Here is a 17,448-nt window from a genome sequence, read left to right as displayed (position 1 = left end):
CCTTATCAGGCTGACTGTTGAGGTTTTCCTGTGTCTTCAAACTCATTTTTGCTGACATGGCTAAGATGGTTCTTACCATATTCATGCTGTCAAATAACTTGCTGATTAGCATACGTTTAGTCCATAGGAGCCTGACTGATGCCTTACATTTCCTAAATTATAGACAGACTTTCAGGATTACAGCTATCCAGGTCTGAAAGTGGGGTAGCTTGTAGGAACCAGTTGTGTAAAGGGAGAATCTCTGGATCTAATCTGATGGTTTTAATTGCAGAAAACCAATCACCTCTGATGCAAAATTAAGAAAAGTAATCATGCCATAGCAAATTATTATCTAAACCACCACTGGAACCTTGACTAATTCAGTGTATCTTTTGCTTGCAAATGTAAATGCTGCTAGTCAGATGTGCAACTGACTTACTGAATTTCAGTATGAAGTAAATTGTGGTTATCGATGAGTCTAAACTAAGTCAAATGGAAACATAATGTCAAATTCACTGAATATTGAAGCCCAAAACATGGCATACTTGATTGAAACTGAGGAAGTAGCCCCAGGCATGCTATTGCTCTTTTAAGAAGCTAGTAATTTATAGTGCTATAGTAACATTTTCAATACTTATCTTCTTTTTTTGTTGGTTGAAGTTGTCTATAATGACACCAATGAAAAGGTTCAAGGTAAAGAATGATCCAAATATGATGAAGATGACAAAATAAAGATACATATACAAGTTGTCCTCATACTTAGGTTGATCTTCTACCTACAAAATATTATAAATGATATTACCTATGGCAATACTAGATGTAAAAAACAATCTATGTAATTTATGAGTAGGTATATGCCAGCTCAGCCAGAAAAACTATAAACTGCATTCAGTTATTAGAAAGGACCGACACATCTATTCCAATCAATATTTGAAGAACTGCAACCTGATGGAATGATTACTCACATGGAATTTTAAAGTAAATGTGCACACAGATATATTTATGTATGTACATATACACAAAGTTCCTCACAGAGAACACAGAAGCAATGTGAGACAGAAAGCAATCAATAATACTTAAAATTTTAACAGTACAGATCTAAATATTTTATATAGTGTTCAGTATATTTTGTTGCAACAGAATTAATCCATTTTACTATTGCCTAAATATCCCCCAGATTTTTTTTTGGTTTTACAGAATCTGGTTGGAAGAGACCTCAAAGATCACCCAATCCAACCTTTGACCCAGCACTGAAGGGTCAACACTAAACTATGTCCCTAAGCGCCAGGTCCACACGTATATGTAGTTGTTTAAATTCTATACTCTATATCAGAATATAACCAACAGATTAACTTTGAAAGTCTTATACTTACATCTCGTGAGTCAACAGCAGCATACATAATATCCATCCACCCTTTGAAGGTAGCCTAGAAATAAAATAGTTGTTTATCTTCCCTATAAAAATTCATAATGTGGAAAATAACTAGGTCACAACATTGAGACCTTAACTTTTAATAAAGCCACCTAAATTTATAATCCACATTTAATAACACAGGCATAATAAAATATTTGTCATGGTTATAGTAGGGGGTTTAGAAATTATTAGGTATTCCAACAATATCTAAAAGATCTCAGGAAGGGCACAGTGTGATTTGAGCTGCAGCTGCTTGCTTTGCAGATGAAAAATAGTAGAGTCAGATAGACATTAATGCTGGAGATGTTGAGGTAGAATCTACTAAAATCACTCACAGTGACAACCATTTTAGCAACTTTCCAGCAGTTGTTGTTAGAGTCAGCAATGCAACTTCTGTAGAGACACTAATGTGTATCAGAGTGATTTTGCTATGGCTAAACTGCCACAGTATTTTTAGAAATGTTTTGATCCCATATAACTAATAAACTGTTCAAAATTAAAATATATATTGGTTCTTCAAGTGTAAGATTTACAGAAGACCAGAAAGTGAACTGTGAAAGAGCTGTGATTAACTTCTGTAAAACTTTCAGTCAAATTCCAATAGAGACTGTCTAGAGAAAGTGATTTTCAGAGACATAGAATGTCCACTTTTGGAGGAACAACAAATGGTTGGTGTGACATATTAGCTGAAGGTGTGGGTACCTGCTCATTATCTGGGATTTGCAAGCTTACTCACAATAAAGAAAAAATGAGCTAAAAAGCCAGTGAAATTAGGAGATAAAGAGCATTTCTCCTGAAGAGATTCAGGAGATAAAGTATCCCAAGGAGTGTAATTTGCATCTGCGCTTGCCCATGTAGCTCTGGCTGGCTCTGGTATATCTGCTAATTTTCACAGCAAAAAAGCTTGCACTCTAGAAGTGTTCATGTCATCCTGACTCTTGCCGTGCATTACGAATTTCCTAGGAAGGTGTGTTTGGAGCAAGGATTCACAGATCTTTCTGTCTGACTTGAGAATTGATAGCCTTTTGATTCACTTTGCATAGCAATATCAGAAGAGGAGTAGAGTTTGGTAAGAGCAATAAACACAGGAGAAAATTGGAGGAAGAATGTTAATGGAGACAATAAGCTGAAGTGGTGGCATGCATGCTCAAGGATTCCTTAATCTCTGCAGAAAAAGTAAATTCCAGAAGGCAATATTTGAAAAGGAAAATAATGTAAAAGCAGAACAAATAGAAATAGAGAAAGAAGAATTGAAGGTCCACAGTAGTGATGCAGTAATTACAGGCAAACAGTATCTGGAGAACAGTCAGACACAGCTTCGTGAAGTTTTCCTTATACATCTTCAGAGGCAAGTATCGGTAATAAAATGGTTCACTTTAATCTCTAGTACAAGGACAGCAGTAAGATCTGAAGTCAGATAATTAGAATCATCATTCACTACTACATCTCAGCACAAAAGTCATGTTGTCTTCAGAAGCAAAGCATTTCAAGCCAGGTAGTTAATTTGGGAATTAAAGTCAGCTAGGAATACAAGTACAGTCTTAGATAACTTGGTAATATTAGAGTAGTAATATTCCATTGACATTTCTGACAGCTTTTCATACAGCAAAAATTTGTAGACAAGTGATTTTACAGAGCTCAAACGCACATCTGGACACAATTGCTTGCTTTCTTCCATGTGTTGTGGGTCAGGTATCAGCTATCATAAGCTCCATTCTAAACCAAGGGGCCTGTGAAGAGCTAAGGTCTTTAATTTCAGGAATAAATAAAAAGTATGCTCAGAACCTAGAACAAAGATGTTTCTGTACCACAGTGCATAGGAAAAAGACTTGAAGGGGGAATACAATTTACATGCTTTGTATAAGTAGCAGTAACTAGTGTAATGCAATATAATAACATCTAATACTTCACAAGGATTATACTATAATAGTATATTATAATGACTCTTTAACAAGCATTAATGTAATATGATAGCTATAAATCATAAGAATTTTTTTTTGTGATAAAAGAATGTTACATTTTCCTGTTTTACCCATGGTTTAATGTCTTTTTAGTTTTATATACTTCTTAATGAAATATATTAGCAGCATATGCTGCTTATCCACATTATCAAGAGAAAATGTTATATGATTGATCAGACCTAGTACTCAATTAGGATCTGTCTATCATTAACTATCCATATTCGTCCCAAAGGCAGCTCCTACTTCTCTCAGAGGATTTCAGACCTCTTACACAAGTACTGTGATAAGAGAAAGATTTGTCTCCATGCTACATGAAACACTTGGTACCATTTGCAGTAGTTGCTTACTTCAGACAAGACAATCAGTAGGAATGTCTGCTCTATTTTAAGCTGCTGTCTGCCTTCCTGTAACTGATCTCATAAAGGAGGGGAGAGATCTTTGTAATAATTAGAGAGACTGCTGAGCCTTGTCCAGCATGGTAAGTCTCATGAAATGTGTTCCTGAAGTTTATATTGTGCGCCACTAAAAGGTTTTTGTACCTTTTTAATTGATAATTTTCAATTATCATCATCATCATCAGACTGTATTCTGTAGCCCTGAAATGGAAAGTTACTCTGCCATCATAATACAAAAATTACAGGTAACAAAGAGTTGTGTAAACTGTATGTCACTACTATGAAGAAATTATTTCACAACTTAACAGCCTTAACTTGCCCAGTATTCCTAAACTTCTTTAAAAAAAAAACCAACAACAACAACAAAAAACCAAAAATGTACTTACTACTTGAAGCAGAGCAAGATATCCAGCTCCCACATTATCAAAGTTTACTTTCACATTTTTCCATCGGGCACTTTGATTGTTTTTTATCAGCTCCTCACACTGAGTATAATTGTTGACATCACTGACATCAAACATCTCACCAGTTGTGGTGTTGACACAGTGATAGAATTTGCCAGCAAACAGATTTACTCCCATGATGCTGAAGATGAGCCAGAATATAAGACAAACCAGCAATACATTCATGATAGATGGAATTGCTCCTACAAGGGCATTTACAACCACCTAGTGTACAAATTAGACAAAATAGCCACTTAGTTTATGAACAGAAAAGTTAAAATACTTTCAAAATGTTAAAAGTGTTAACATGGAATGGACAGTTAAAATATTACATTAAAAATGTAGGGGGGGGGAATGGTATTTAAGATTCAATAAAAACACTAATGAGATTGCAAGAATAAAAATAAATAAATATATGGAAACCAAGACAATGCAAAAGTCTGAAATAAAATCAAAAAGCAAAAGAAAACCTGTTAGTAGCAAGATGGATTCATAGAATTTGTGTGCTCTAGAGAAAAAGAGAGAAATAAATGTTAAATTCCAACAATACAAATCAAAATCTAGAAATAGAAAATAAATCAGGAGAAAAAAAAAAATCAAAGAATGACAATGTAGAAGACTGAATAAAAATGTCTGCATGTAAAACTATCATTGCTAATGATTTTGTATACATTTGCACCAGTGTATTTTAGCATGTCATGGTTTTTTAGTATACAATGTAATTAAGCATATCTTGTTGAGTTTTTACTAACAGCACCTTCACTTTAAATGGCCAGGCTCACTATATCTGGTCTTACATTTAACCCTCTTAGGCTGCCTTTTTTTTTTCATTCATCTTTGACTGGCTGCATTTAATACAGTTAAGCTGCTCTATAAGCACAAGGGGCAATAAAACATCAGATTAAGTTCCTTGGCAAAATTTTTCTTGTAATTACTGTGACTGACCTAAAAGAAAGCTGCAGATATTAAAAATCATAATTTCCTACTAAATCAGTAAAGACTACAGTATTTACTATGATTCTGAAAATAATTATTTTTTTCAATTCAGTAATTTGACTAAAAGTAGTCTAAGATAATAGCAGTTTTGCCCATTCATTAAATAGGGACTTATTTGCCAAGTAAATCATATAAATCCTAGTGCTGATGGCAAAGTGCCACAGGACACACTCCCCTACACTGGCTAGTGTGACTGCCTGTAGAATATTAACAGCCTGAATCCAGACAGGAAACACACTATTTATATGGAAACTTAATGCCTGTGACCAAAGTCTACACTTACTGCAATATCTGGGTATTTTGAGGTGAAAGATTACAAAGGAATTTCTCAATAACATTACCTCACTAGTATTTTATGCATCAGGTTTTCCCAGGAAATAGTATAGTCTGTATTTTAGAAGACAGCTTGTAATAGTTTGTTGTTATTGCTGTTTTGGGGTTTTTATTGGGTTTTGTTTGGTTGGTTTTGTTTGCTTGGTTGTATTTTGGTGGGTTTTTGGGTTTTTGTCAGATTGGCAGAATGTGAAAATAATTATTTCCTCAAGAGGAAGGATTTAGCTGTATAGAAGGAGAGGTAAAATGGCAGCAGAAGCATACATATGAAGTAGAGGACATGAGAAAATTATTTCCCATCTCCCCTCTTCAGTATTTCCAACCCTATCCTTCAAGTATTGGTTCAGAGATGTATTCCTTAATACTAATGTATTTATTGTGGGACATTTTTCTCCAGGAAGGTAGGCAGGAGGACACAGGAGGATTTAGTTTCTGGTGTGTCGCTGTTGTCAGCTTCTTCACTTTGTTTTGTTTTGCAGCTAATCCTGTTTTGTCCTGAACCAGGGACAAACTAACAGAGAATAGAAGTTAGCTGCAGAAATTTGTGAAAGTCCCCAGGCACGTTGGAGAAAAATACCCAACCCTCTCTTCTAAAATTTCTCATGTCCTTCGACTTTTCTACATAGGTCCAGAAATCGATGGTAATTTCTAGTCAGGAGAGAGTAGGCAGATTTAATGATCTCATGATTTAATCCCCAAATGTAAGCTATGTATATGCCCACATTCCCATTCTGGAGTTCTTTGCCAGAGGCATGACTGTCACATGTTCACATTAATTTTTGTATGCATAGATTCTTTCAGACTCATTCATTTTATCTCACCCTCATTCCTTCAAATCGTGACAAGGCTCTTAAAGGTCTTAAAGCTCTTAATGTCCGAAGTGATTTAATGGCACCAAGTTCAGAATAGCCCAAGGCATTGGCTATTAAACTAACCAATGACACCTACAAAAACAAAAACACATTCTTAGCAAAATTGTTCTACACTATTTAAAAATAAAACAGATTCAATTAACAGAAGGATCAACAGTAACAAATGGAAGAACAGCATTCTTGCTTACAGTGACATTGGAGGCCAAATCCCAGCATTTTTATACTTTCTGGAAAGGCAAGAGGACATATGAAGACATGTTCAAAAAGGAATATATGCTATTAAATGTCTATTATAGCTTGATAGGGTTGAGAGTCAGTTGGAAGCACACTCCTACTGAAGGATAAAACCTTGAGGTTAAACCTTCCAAGCAATGTACAGTTCTGACTATATTAGGATAATTAACTACTGACAATTTTATTAATGCCTATAATCACTAATAATAATCTAAATAGTGTAGTTGTTAATTAAATGTTGTTATTTCTTATAATCCCATACCCAGTTCATAGGAACAATAGCCAGAGTATCTAGGAAATATATGCTGACAGAGGTGGTATTTTCTCACTTGCCTGGCAACTGTCTGAAGAATTTATTTTTCACTTCTAATTTTAGGAAAATATTATGGGATATATATTAACAAATGTTAGCATTATAAGAGTAAGTGCTCTGTAGTTTACAACAGTAGTGAGCCCCCAATTCACATTACCAGGATATTATTAGAAGCCAGTCCATTTAGGGAGGAGCAATTAATTTGCTTCTCCATGGAACTGTGTTTTAAACAGTGTTAATGTTAAATAATATAATGTACTTTCTTCAAGCAGTTTGAACGTTATACCTTACTCATATTTTATTCAGTTCTACCACTGAAAGCATAGAAGATACATAAAGGGATACAGGCATATTTTAATCCTTGAAAAAAATCCCTTCCTTAATCTAGAGAGTTCTTCAAATAATTGGGTCTACAGAAAGAGACATTCACTGATAATGGTGGCAAGATTTTGCCCATTGTATGAAAAGGCAGTTTCCTGTTACTCGTATCCATAATAAACAATTAGATGAATCACAAACACAAGTCTTAGAAGATCAGGTCTCAAAAGGACAATCTTGAGAGCAGATGGAAATCAATTATTCATTACTATGTTGCTATGTATATTAATCTAACTGAAGATAATATTTTAGTGAATGCATGTCACTGTACCTTTTAGCTGGATTACATGTAAGGATGTAATTCTTTTTCTCAAAAGACAGGCTTATTTTATTGTTGTAGTGGGCAAGTTTGTAAAGTCCAACCCCCTGCTAATGCAGGTACATCTAGATCAGGTTGCACAGGAACATATCCAGGCAGGTTTTGAAAGTCTCCAGAGAAGGAGACTCTACAACCTCTCTGGGCAGCCTATTCCAATGCTCCTTCACTCTCAAAGAAGTTTCTCCATAAGTTCCAGTGAAACCTCCTATGTTCTAGTTTGTAGCTCTTGTCCCTTGTGCTATCATTGGGCACCACTGAAAAGAGTCCAGCTGCATCCTTGTAACATCTACCTTCTAGATATTTAGAAGCACTGGTGAGATCCCCTCTCAGTCTTCTCTTTTATGAGTTAAAGTGCCCCAGGTCTTGAAGCCTGTCCTAATTGTCTTTGTGGCCACTGGATTCTCTCCAGTAGTTCACTGTCTCTTGTCAACTGGGGAGCTCAGAACTAGACACACCTTTACAAGGGCAGAGTAGTGCAGGAGAACCTCCCTTGACCTGGAGGCCACACTCTATTTCTCCCAGCTCTTTGTTATTGATTTATTGTACATACAGCATAAGCATACACAGATGCACTGTATTGCTCTGGTTTTCTCAGCCAGTCTTCTGTCATCTGTTTTATTGATAGTAGGTGAGAAAATAAATGATTCCATACACTGATAAACAGATTAAATTCTTTCATTTGAGATAGGAATGCATGCAGATGAAGTAATTTTAAGATGTGAACATTTGTTTTCTTTTTAGTTTCATCTCCTAAAACCGGAGGGTTGTAAGTCCACATTCTTGTGTATGGATCTTCTAAAGTAGACTATCTCTCACAAAAAATGTTTTGAAACTTAGCAGTCACAATTAACCAGGGCCAAGGTTTCCAGTTAGGCTTCTTATCAAAGACAGACTTCTGGTCATACTGTACCACATTGTTTTTTTTATATTGAGGCCTAAAATTTTCATTTATAGGAATTCTTTGCTACTTGGTGTGGTGGCTACTTTAGGTGATTTGATTCCAGGCCTCTAGTGGCATGCAGTTTTAGTGTTCAGGTGTTACAGTAGGAATAAAAATAAACTGCAAAATAAACAAATAAACAAAAACAAATCCACAAAGATTTTTCTTTCTGTTGAGAATGGAATGGTTTGGGGTTTGTTTTTTGTTTTGTTTCTTTTTTGTTTTGATTTGTTTTGCTTTTATTGACAGACAGATTCTGTATTATTAGTTTTCCAGGTAGGCAATTTTTGCACTCACAGAGTCAGGACACTGAACCCAGTGTAGCCTTTCTTATGGTCCTATGCTAAGATAGCATCATTCTTTCTGTATGTAATTGGTGAATAATTCTTAATTTATAGCATTTTACTGGCAGCTATTAAAAATCCATTTTGTTTAAATGCATAATTGCAAACTATGGTTCTATTTCCTAGCTCATGGAACAAGAGGTTTAAGTTTCATGCATATATCATCTGAATATTGCTTTGAATTAATAAATTAATTTTATTAAGTTCTGGATTATCCAGTATTATCATAATTTACCATGTTAGGATAGACATAAAGACATATAAGACTGCCTAGTAAGACAAGGTGACATCTCTTGCTATATCTGGTTGCCCAACACATCAGTATGCTCATCTTACTCTGAAGTTGTCAGGGCCACAGTGGCCTCTTGCTCTGTGTATGCAATACTTAGTATACTAAGTATAATGTGACCCTGACCTTTCCAATAATGTTTCTGCTGAGTTAATTACTCTAAAAAGCTAATAAAAAGGTTGAGAGCACAGTTTAATTAAATTAGTTTATCTGTTTTAACAAAAAGCATGAAATATTTTTATTTATACAAAGGAAATTTTTTATACAACATCAATATGACCGGATTTTAATGTAATATACAACAAGCCCAACTGAGAACTTTTCTTGCTACATGTAGTTCAGAAACTGTACTCACTGGAATTGTATCAGGTGTGAACAATTTCAGGAAGGTCAAAGATTTTGTTCTACTGATTCATTACTGCCCTCCAGCATTTGGCAAATACATGATTTATCTTAAATGTTGCTTATTTCCATTTTATTCAAGTATAATTTATTAGCAAAATAATTTAGAAATAAAGTGTCTATACCAAATTATAGGATGAAATGATAAAGTTTAAAAATAGACAGGATAAAATAGGACTCAATTAAGATTATCTAAGATTACAGCAAATTAAATAGCTGACAAACTCATTGGATATTCCTGAACGTCCTGTCTCCGTCTTGGTTGTCCTATGTCCTAGATTTGTATATGACAAAGACAGTTTAGAGTCATCACAGCTGTACATCCTAACCTAGACATCATAAATTCATGACAGATATATTTTGGGGTGGGTGGGGAGGGGGGAAAGGTGTAGGAGTGAAAATCAAGGTTCACAATGATGTACTCTATAGCATCTAGTTGTACTGGGTTAAGATATTGCTGCCTCAAGCCTTTACTGTATATCTCTGCCAGAATTAATCTCCCAAATCCCAGCAAATATCCCCCTGCTTCTCATTTCCCTGCAACCAAAATTCAGTCTCTTTGCTTAAACCACTGATAAATGTGTTTAATTCACTACCCAAATCTATAGCTTCTTGCAAGTAACAGAAGACTGGTGCAGAGAGATGGCATGATAAGGTTTTCAACTAAGGTGGCCATGTGTACCAAGAGTCACCTGTTATGTCTGTAAACTGACAGAGTTGAAAATTGCCTTTTTTTTTCATTTAATTATTAAAATCTAATTTGGTCACAATCACTAAAAGCAACTATGTCTATTTCTCACAGTGAGATACTCAGGTATGCAAGTTATATTAAATGTCAGAGCTCTAAAGGACTCTCAGTTTTCAGTCCTGAATAATTTTAGGAGATGAAATTAAACAATTTAATTAACTTTAATCACTTCTAATCAAGAAGGACTCACTACTGTTCTCACTGGGACAATGCCACTGTATCACACCTGTTTAAACAGCCTATTAAATCAGTGTAGATTCACTGCTTTTCTGTAGGAAGATAATATGAGTTCATGTATTTCTTTCAGTTGCTGTCTGGTAGTGCTAAAGGAACTGCTGAATCAGCCTTTGGCACAACAAGGCATTTATTTTTCCACTTTCTGCAACAATTAATACAATTCTTCAAAAGTAGAAGGTTTGAATCTCATTTTGTCATGCTTTTGTTTATAAAACTAAAAATTATGAGTAAAAAGTTAGCAGAATAAGCTGCTTTAGTTATGGTGATACTCTTTATAATGCTAAAAGCCTGCTCAGATAAGAGCATTTCTGAAACTAAACTATTAGTAAGAAACCATGGAGTATGGCTTAGAATCATCTGTTTAAGTCTATGCTACAAAAAAAGAATATTTAAAACATGAAATTAGCATTGTAACAAAACTAACATGAGCACGTAAAAAGTAAAGAGGAGGTCTTCTATTTTGATTTACAGGCCAATCTACCTGGGTCACAAATCCAAAACATTTCCATTATACATTCTTAAGTATTTATACAACCAGGGCTTTTGCAACTTTCTTAAGTAATACAGTAGTTTGAGGAAAAGTTACTATAAATGCTCCTTTGCCCTGAGATGCTATGTCCTCAGTTCCAAACTGAGGACGTGTGTAGCCATTGAACTAGGTCAGATAATGTGTGAAGGCAAGAGACCAAAATATTCTGGAAGTAAAACCAGTTCTGATCCCTTCTGACAACATAAGCAAGATCCTTCCACAGAAGTGTATCACAGCTGGGAAAGCAGCCAAGAAACCCTGTATTCTCTTCTATCATAAACCCTGCCAAGTCACAGCTGATTTAACTATTGTACATTGTCAGCCCATTAAAACCAATTACATTTTAGGCCAAATAGCCACTGTCTTTCTGTTTTACTAAAAATGAAAACAGGATAGTTCAGGGGCTAAGAACTCAGATGAAACCAGGACCAAATACATTGTTTCACTTGCAAAGCTGCAGTGTTTTAAGATGAAACTTGCCCAGTGTAGTGTCCTTTTTGCTAAGAAGAAAGGTATAATCAGAGTCCATTGAAAATAACATTTCAAAATTAGGAGTTTTCCTCATACAATCTCAAGTTTGATACATCCTGGGTACTAAATTTTTGATCATGAAGAATGAAAAAGTGATGGGCAGCCATCCTTTTCCTTCTGGCATATAGGTGTACTTTAAATAACACAAGCCGATCACTGCACTGAGTTATTTTTTGAATACCTGTAATATTAACCAGTAGTATCAGTTTTATAACATAAAGAACTTTACTATAGTGAATTTTACCATGTTAAGGACTGTGTACTTACATCAACAATCAGGAAGTCCAGCCAGCACCAGGCATTAGTAAAGTATATTTGAAAACCATATGCCACCCATTTTAAAAGCATTTCCAAAATGAAAATGTATGTAAAAACTTTGTCAGCATATTCCAGCATGGTCTTGATAGTTTTTCGCTGTTCTATATATATATCCTCAAAAGCCTATAAAAGTAAACATGTTCAGGAATTATTAATGATTTAGAGAGCATACATGCTAAAAATAAGGAATAAATTAAAATCAAGTAGGTCAGAGCTTATCTTTCCCCTTGTTCTTTCACATTTTATTTTACATATTTTGCATCTTTAAGCATAGTACAAATTGGAGCAACTTTATGTATTCTACCTGTTCTAGAGTTGAATATAACATATTTTCTTAATGAATAAAGAAGTGAACTCTAAACATGAGTCTTTCTCCACTGTGGTGTTAAGACACTTTCGCATACACTCAGGCACAAGTTAAGTACTTAAAAACATACATATAACTATATATTCAATTAACAATGGGCTTTCATACTCAGACTTCCTGATGAACATGCTGATGAACATTTAAACACTGAGTAGCTATGCTGGCTTAAATGAAATTGCACCAGCTTTACAGCAGTAAACCAAAAGTATCACTAAAACAGTGCATGTGAAATTTAACAAACTTTCTCAAGTTTGGGCCAAGTTTCATTCCAACCTCAAATGAAGAAATACAGATAGTGTTATACAGCTCCAAGCAAAACAAGTCCTTCTGAAGCAAATTTGAATATTGCTGTTGTTTCTAAGGAGATAGCTAAATATTTCAGCATCTGCATTTCTTTCCTACTTACCAGTGCTCCACTGCTGAGGAGAATCATGAAGACAATGAAAGTCTCAAACCAGTTGTGCTCAACTATGCTGTAGCATGTTTTTCTAAGATTCCACCAAATTTTTCCTTTGCCATCCTCTATACTTACTTGACAACATGGAAATTTCTGCACACAGCCTGCATTAGATTAAGAGATATCAGGATCCAAAAGCAAATGACTTCAAAATCACTATTTACTCTAGTATCAACATTGTTAGAAACTTTAACAAATTTTATGGTAATTTTTTTTTAATTTAACATAGGAATTCTCTTTTATATGATGCTAAATAGCTGAATTTAGATAAGTAATTTGAAAAAGCAGATAATATTACAAATGAGTAAAAAGCAGATAATATTACAAATTAGTAAACTCAATCCAAAATACATTGATATTTTTGACTGTTGGCATATTACTGTTCCATTTGTTGATACAGTTTCAGAAAACAAAATTCATTTGTTCCAAATTTCAAGGGCCCTTTCAAATAACTGAAAATCATTTAAAGAATAGAAAAGTGAAATAATTTTCTTAGTTAAAAGACGTATGCAGTGGCCAGGCACAAAAAGTTACTCAAAGACTAGGGAAACCTTGTTTTGTCAGCTCATTTCCAGCATTTTAGGCTGTATTTTATTTCAGTTGTTGAGGTTATGAAGGCCCACCAGATCTGAAAGTTTCAAGACCTTAAATATGCCTATTATAATGCCATTTTACTTATATATCTCTTGAGTCAACAGTTATTCTACAACCTTCTGTAAAACAGGCTTCTGGTTCAAGCGCTTCTTCATTTTCAATTTCTGCTTGCTCGCCCTCTCCAGGAGGAGCAATATCAACTGTGCTGCCTTCTGATGAACTGGATGCATTTAGTTTCTGCAAGTAAAGTTCCAGAGAACAATTTTTTTTTGTCATTAGATACATATTCTGTAAAAAATGATGCTGAATCAAATCATGCCAGTCTCTGACTTTTGAAGAATGCTAAATCTATGCTGATAAATATGCATCATCATAAGTAAAAACATAGTAATGACATGTACATTGTGTAGTTCTGTTTCCAGGTTTATTTTCTAGGGAAGAGTTCAATATAATTTGGCTACTAACCTGATCCATGTATAAGACTTCTGAAGGATTCTCAGTAGCATTAAAACTGGAGAGCTTGCATTTACCAGACTATCAAATTATTTCACTTCATTTACTATACTAGATTACAATGAAAATGCGTCTTAGTTTTCCCAGAGAAATGAGCTAACAGCAAGCTCCAGATATATCTTCATGTCCATTACAGATGGCATCTTCCTGAACAAACACCGTATCTGGATTTAAAAGCTGTAAATTCAATTACATTTAATGGCAAATTTCTGTACAATTTAATTCTTGCAGAAAGCATAAATTACCAGATCTGAAATATCTTCTTTGCATTCCGGTCTCCTGTGCATATTGAGAGACCTCCTGAGGTCCTTTCCATCCTCAATTTTTCTATTGTTCTATTACTCTTGTGTACAGTGAAATACTATAGTCCTTACTGTGGTAAAAGCACCTCTAGATCTGAAAACTGTGAGAGCAATATAAAGTAACTCAAATGAGCATTGAAATTTGGATCAGGTCAAGCTATTTATGAGTCATGCAAGACTGCCAATAATTTTGTCCTTTTAAAAAGTACTTTTTGAAAGGACAAACCTGCTAAAGATGTACACAACTAATGCAATAATTTGACATGGAGTTTGTAACTTGTTTTCTGTTGACAGTGCTGTTTGTGTCTTTAATCAATTCTCCTTAATATATTCTCTTTTCTTGTAGAATAAGGCTAGTAATCAGAAAGTAACATTCAAAACTATGGCAGTGAAATAATTCTGATTCATATCATGCAACAGTAATATATAGGAATTTCAAGGGTGATGTAGAATGCTGTCATAAGTTAAATACTTAAAATCATGTGGGCATTGATGTAACAAAAGGTCATTTGGTCACACATGTGATTTGTGGCTTTCAGATTAGCAGATCTGGTCATGCCTTTTGACCTGTCTGAAGACCTTTTTATACATTTATTTGTGTGAGCATACTTAATGTCAATTATTTTTCACATTTAGTTTACAACATAGTGACATTTTTAGAATATGAAAAAATAGTTTGATTATTTGAAATATTTTGCAACACATAATAAACAAACACTTTTAAAAGAGATATTTCCATGTATTCTCTTCTTCAGAGACAGTGCTGCAAATTAAAACTAATTATTTAGCTCTTTGGTTAAAACTCAGTGCCTCCAGGAAAATTCATTGGGAGCTAAGGATTTTCTTCTGTCAAAAATTAAGTAGATGGTACATATAATTTGGTAATCAACTATTTCCTCGTATTTAACTCCTATGTGAGATGAATGAAGTTTAAGAAAAATAAATCATGTTGAGTGATGGATAATTTCAGGGTTTCAAGAAGCTGCCCTTCACACAAATGCAAATGTAGTCAATAAAGAGTCACTCAGCAGTCAGATTGCACACTCTTACTGCATTGTGACCCAAAATAAAGGATTTGTCCCATAATAGAAAAGAGTTCTGACAAGCACACAGGTATGAGTTTGAAAACCATTCTTTTCATTTTTAAATATCATGATCTGTAATATATAGAAAATCACACTGACAAATATAGGAAGACTTGGACAATATACTGAAATTTGGGTATTTCCAATGGTTAAGTTTTGCTTAGTAAAGATGCTAAAATATCATGTTTTCTTTCTCATACTGCACTTCCAAAATGATTTCCAAAATGTATACATGTAAAAAATAAATAAAAATAACAACATCTGTATTGAATCTAAATCAAATAATTTTATCACTGGTCATGTAGATCAGCAAGTCTGAAAAAAAACCCAAAACAAAACATTGTGTACATCCTATAGGGGGAATATTTTAAACTTTTCTTTCTGTATTACATTTACAAACTAAAATGTGCATCAGTATATACTATATTAAGCATTATTAGCACACCATCTTATTGTTCACACATAAGGCTCTTTTTTAAAGAGCAACTAAGTTTTGTGAATTAACTCCTTGTTGTATACCATTGTAATACAAAGAAATACGAAATCTGTCACTGAAATTACAGGCAGTTTCTTCATTAAATAAAAAAAAAACCGAATACTGTGAAAATAGTAATCTGTCTCATTCAAGTTAGGAAAATTAAAACTAATTCATGGCCTAATCCGTCATCATTAAATCAATTATTGACTTAAGAGTAACAAGATAAAGGTTCATACTACTCATCAATTATTAATCTAGATGAGTGCCAGTTAAAAGCCAGAAAAAAAATTAACTGAATCTTCCCATATAAACTCTGTTGCAGATAGTCCTGTCAGCATAGTTTCTAAAAACCAGTCTACAGAAGTGTAATTTATAAACTGTACAAGCAAAGCCTAACTGTAATTACCACATAAATAATTCCCTTCATTATTTTTTCAAATAATCTCACTTACATTATTAAAAAAAAACCAAACAATTTAATAAAATTAATCTTCTTTTCTTCAAGACCCTAGATGAGGAAAGAACCACTGCATTTTCAATATGATGACTTTGATGATTTTTTTTCCTAGCAGTAAAACTAATAAAATGAATTTGAAACTCAAGAAACATGATGGATTAACACAATCTTCTTTTCACCTCATAAATGCGATTATCAGCCTCTAGAACACGCCGTGCCCTACAAATACTTATTTGCATCTTCAGTGATACCACATTTTCCTTTACGAGGATACATTTGAAAGCAATTGCTTACGATGCAGCATTCTCAAGGCCTCAATCAGCAAAATAACATGCTTGACTAGAGCAGAAGCCTGAGCAATACTGTGGAAATTACACACACACACACATACAAAAAAAAACAAACAAAAACCAAAAAACAACAGCCAACCCAACCCAACCAACCAAAAAAGACTACCTCAAATAGAATTGTATTTTTCTGAAAATAATACTCTAGATATTATTGCATGGGATATAACACAAAAAAATGCTTTGTCACCAACTGAAATACTTGGTTAATAGATGTATGTTCAGCCTCCAGACTGTCCTTTCCGAGCAGTGCATCTCTTTTCAACAGCTTAGATCATTAAAACAAGCTTTGACCAACAGCGTGTTAATGTGCCCATTTACAAGGAAATGCATTCGCTTAAGACCTGGTCTTGCTCTTATTTGATGCTGTTTTAGACTTCAATAAGAGCAAGAGCAGGCTACTAAAATTTTAAGCTTTACAAACGGCTTCATGATTCAAGTGACAAAAAAAGAAAGGGATTCAGCCATTACAAATTGCCTTTAGTAATTCAGCCATGTGGTTTTATCCTTTGAAGCTTGAAAGCTGCACTGTAATAGAGCGGCAAAATTTAAAATAACCGGCATCAATTGTAAAGTGATCCTAAACCAGCTTTAAGTCTGAAATCTTATCATATTTGACTTTTATATAATGTTAAGAAAACAACAACAACAAAAAGAAATCTATCTCCTTAAACTTTTATTTGATGTTTGAAGCATATCTTGGTTTAAAATTTATCAGTAAAATCTGAGAATTTTCAGTGATTTCACACCAATATGAATTTTTTTTACCAGCCCTAGACAATTTATACTACAGTATAATATAAGTAGATCATACTATAATCAGTAGTACAAAACAAACCTTTTCTTAGTTATCCTTTTGGAGCCAACTGAGAC

The 17,448-nt window shown here is 34.1% G+C and overlaps 1 protein-coding gene across 4 annotated transcripts in view; it reads right to left on the bottom strand.

Annotated features, from left to right (window-relative positions):
- The window catches only part of LOC137441343 (sodium channel protein type 2 subunit alpha-like), a 75,168-nt gene that overhangs the window by 6,198 nt on the left and 51,522 nt on the right, over positions 1 to 17,448 (bottom strand). For all 4 annotated transcript variants that reach the window (XM_068138734.1, XM_068138736.1, XM_068138733.1 and 1 more), the window contains 7 exons: positions 13,510 to 13,630; positions 12,749 to 12,903; positions 11,925 to 12,098; positions 6,343 to 6,465; positions 4,136 to 4,417; positions 1,353 to 1,406; positions 618 to 755 (listed from right to left, as the gene is read on the bottom strand). In XM_068138734.1, coding sequence (XP_067994835.1) covers positions 618 to 755; positions 1,353 to 1,406; positions 4,136 to 4,417; positions 6,343 to 6,465; positions 11,925 to 12,098; positions 12,749 to 12,903; positions 13,510 to 13,630 — 1,047 coding nt within the window. The remainder of the gene's footprint in view (positions 1 to 617; positions 756 to 1,352; positions 1,407 to 4,135; positions 4,418 to 6,342; positions 6,466 to 11,924; positions 12,099 to 12,748; positions 12,904 to 13,509; positions 13,631 to 17,448) is intronic.

Source organism: Melanerpes formicivorus, unplaced genomic scaffold (assembly GCF_026170545.1).
Source record: "Melanerpes formicivorus ecotype bairdi unplaced genomic scaffold, bMelFor1.0.p_v2 SCAF_5, whole genome shotgun sequence".
NCBI lineage: Eukaryota > Metazoa > Chordata > Aves > Piciformes > Picidae > Melanerpes > Melanerpes formicivorus.
The sequence above is the reverse complement of the archived record's forward strand: the minus strand, read 5'-3'. Positions and strand labels throughout refer to the sequence as shown.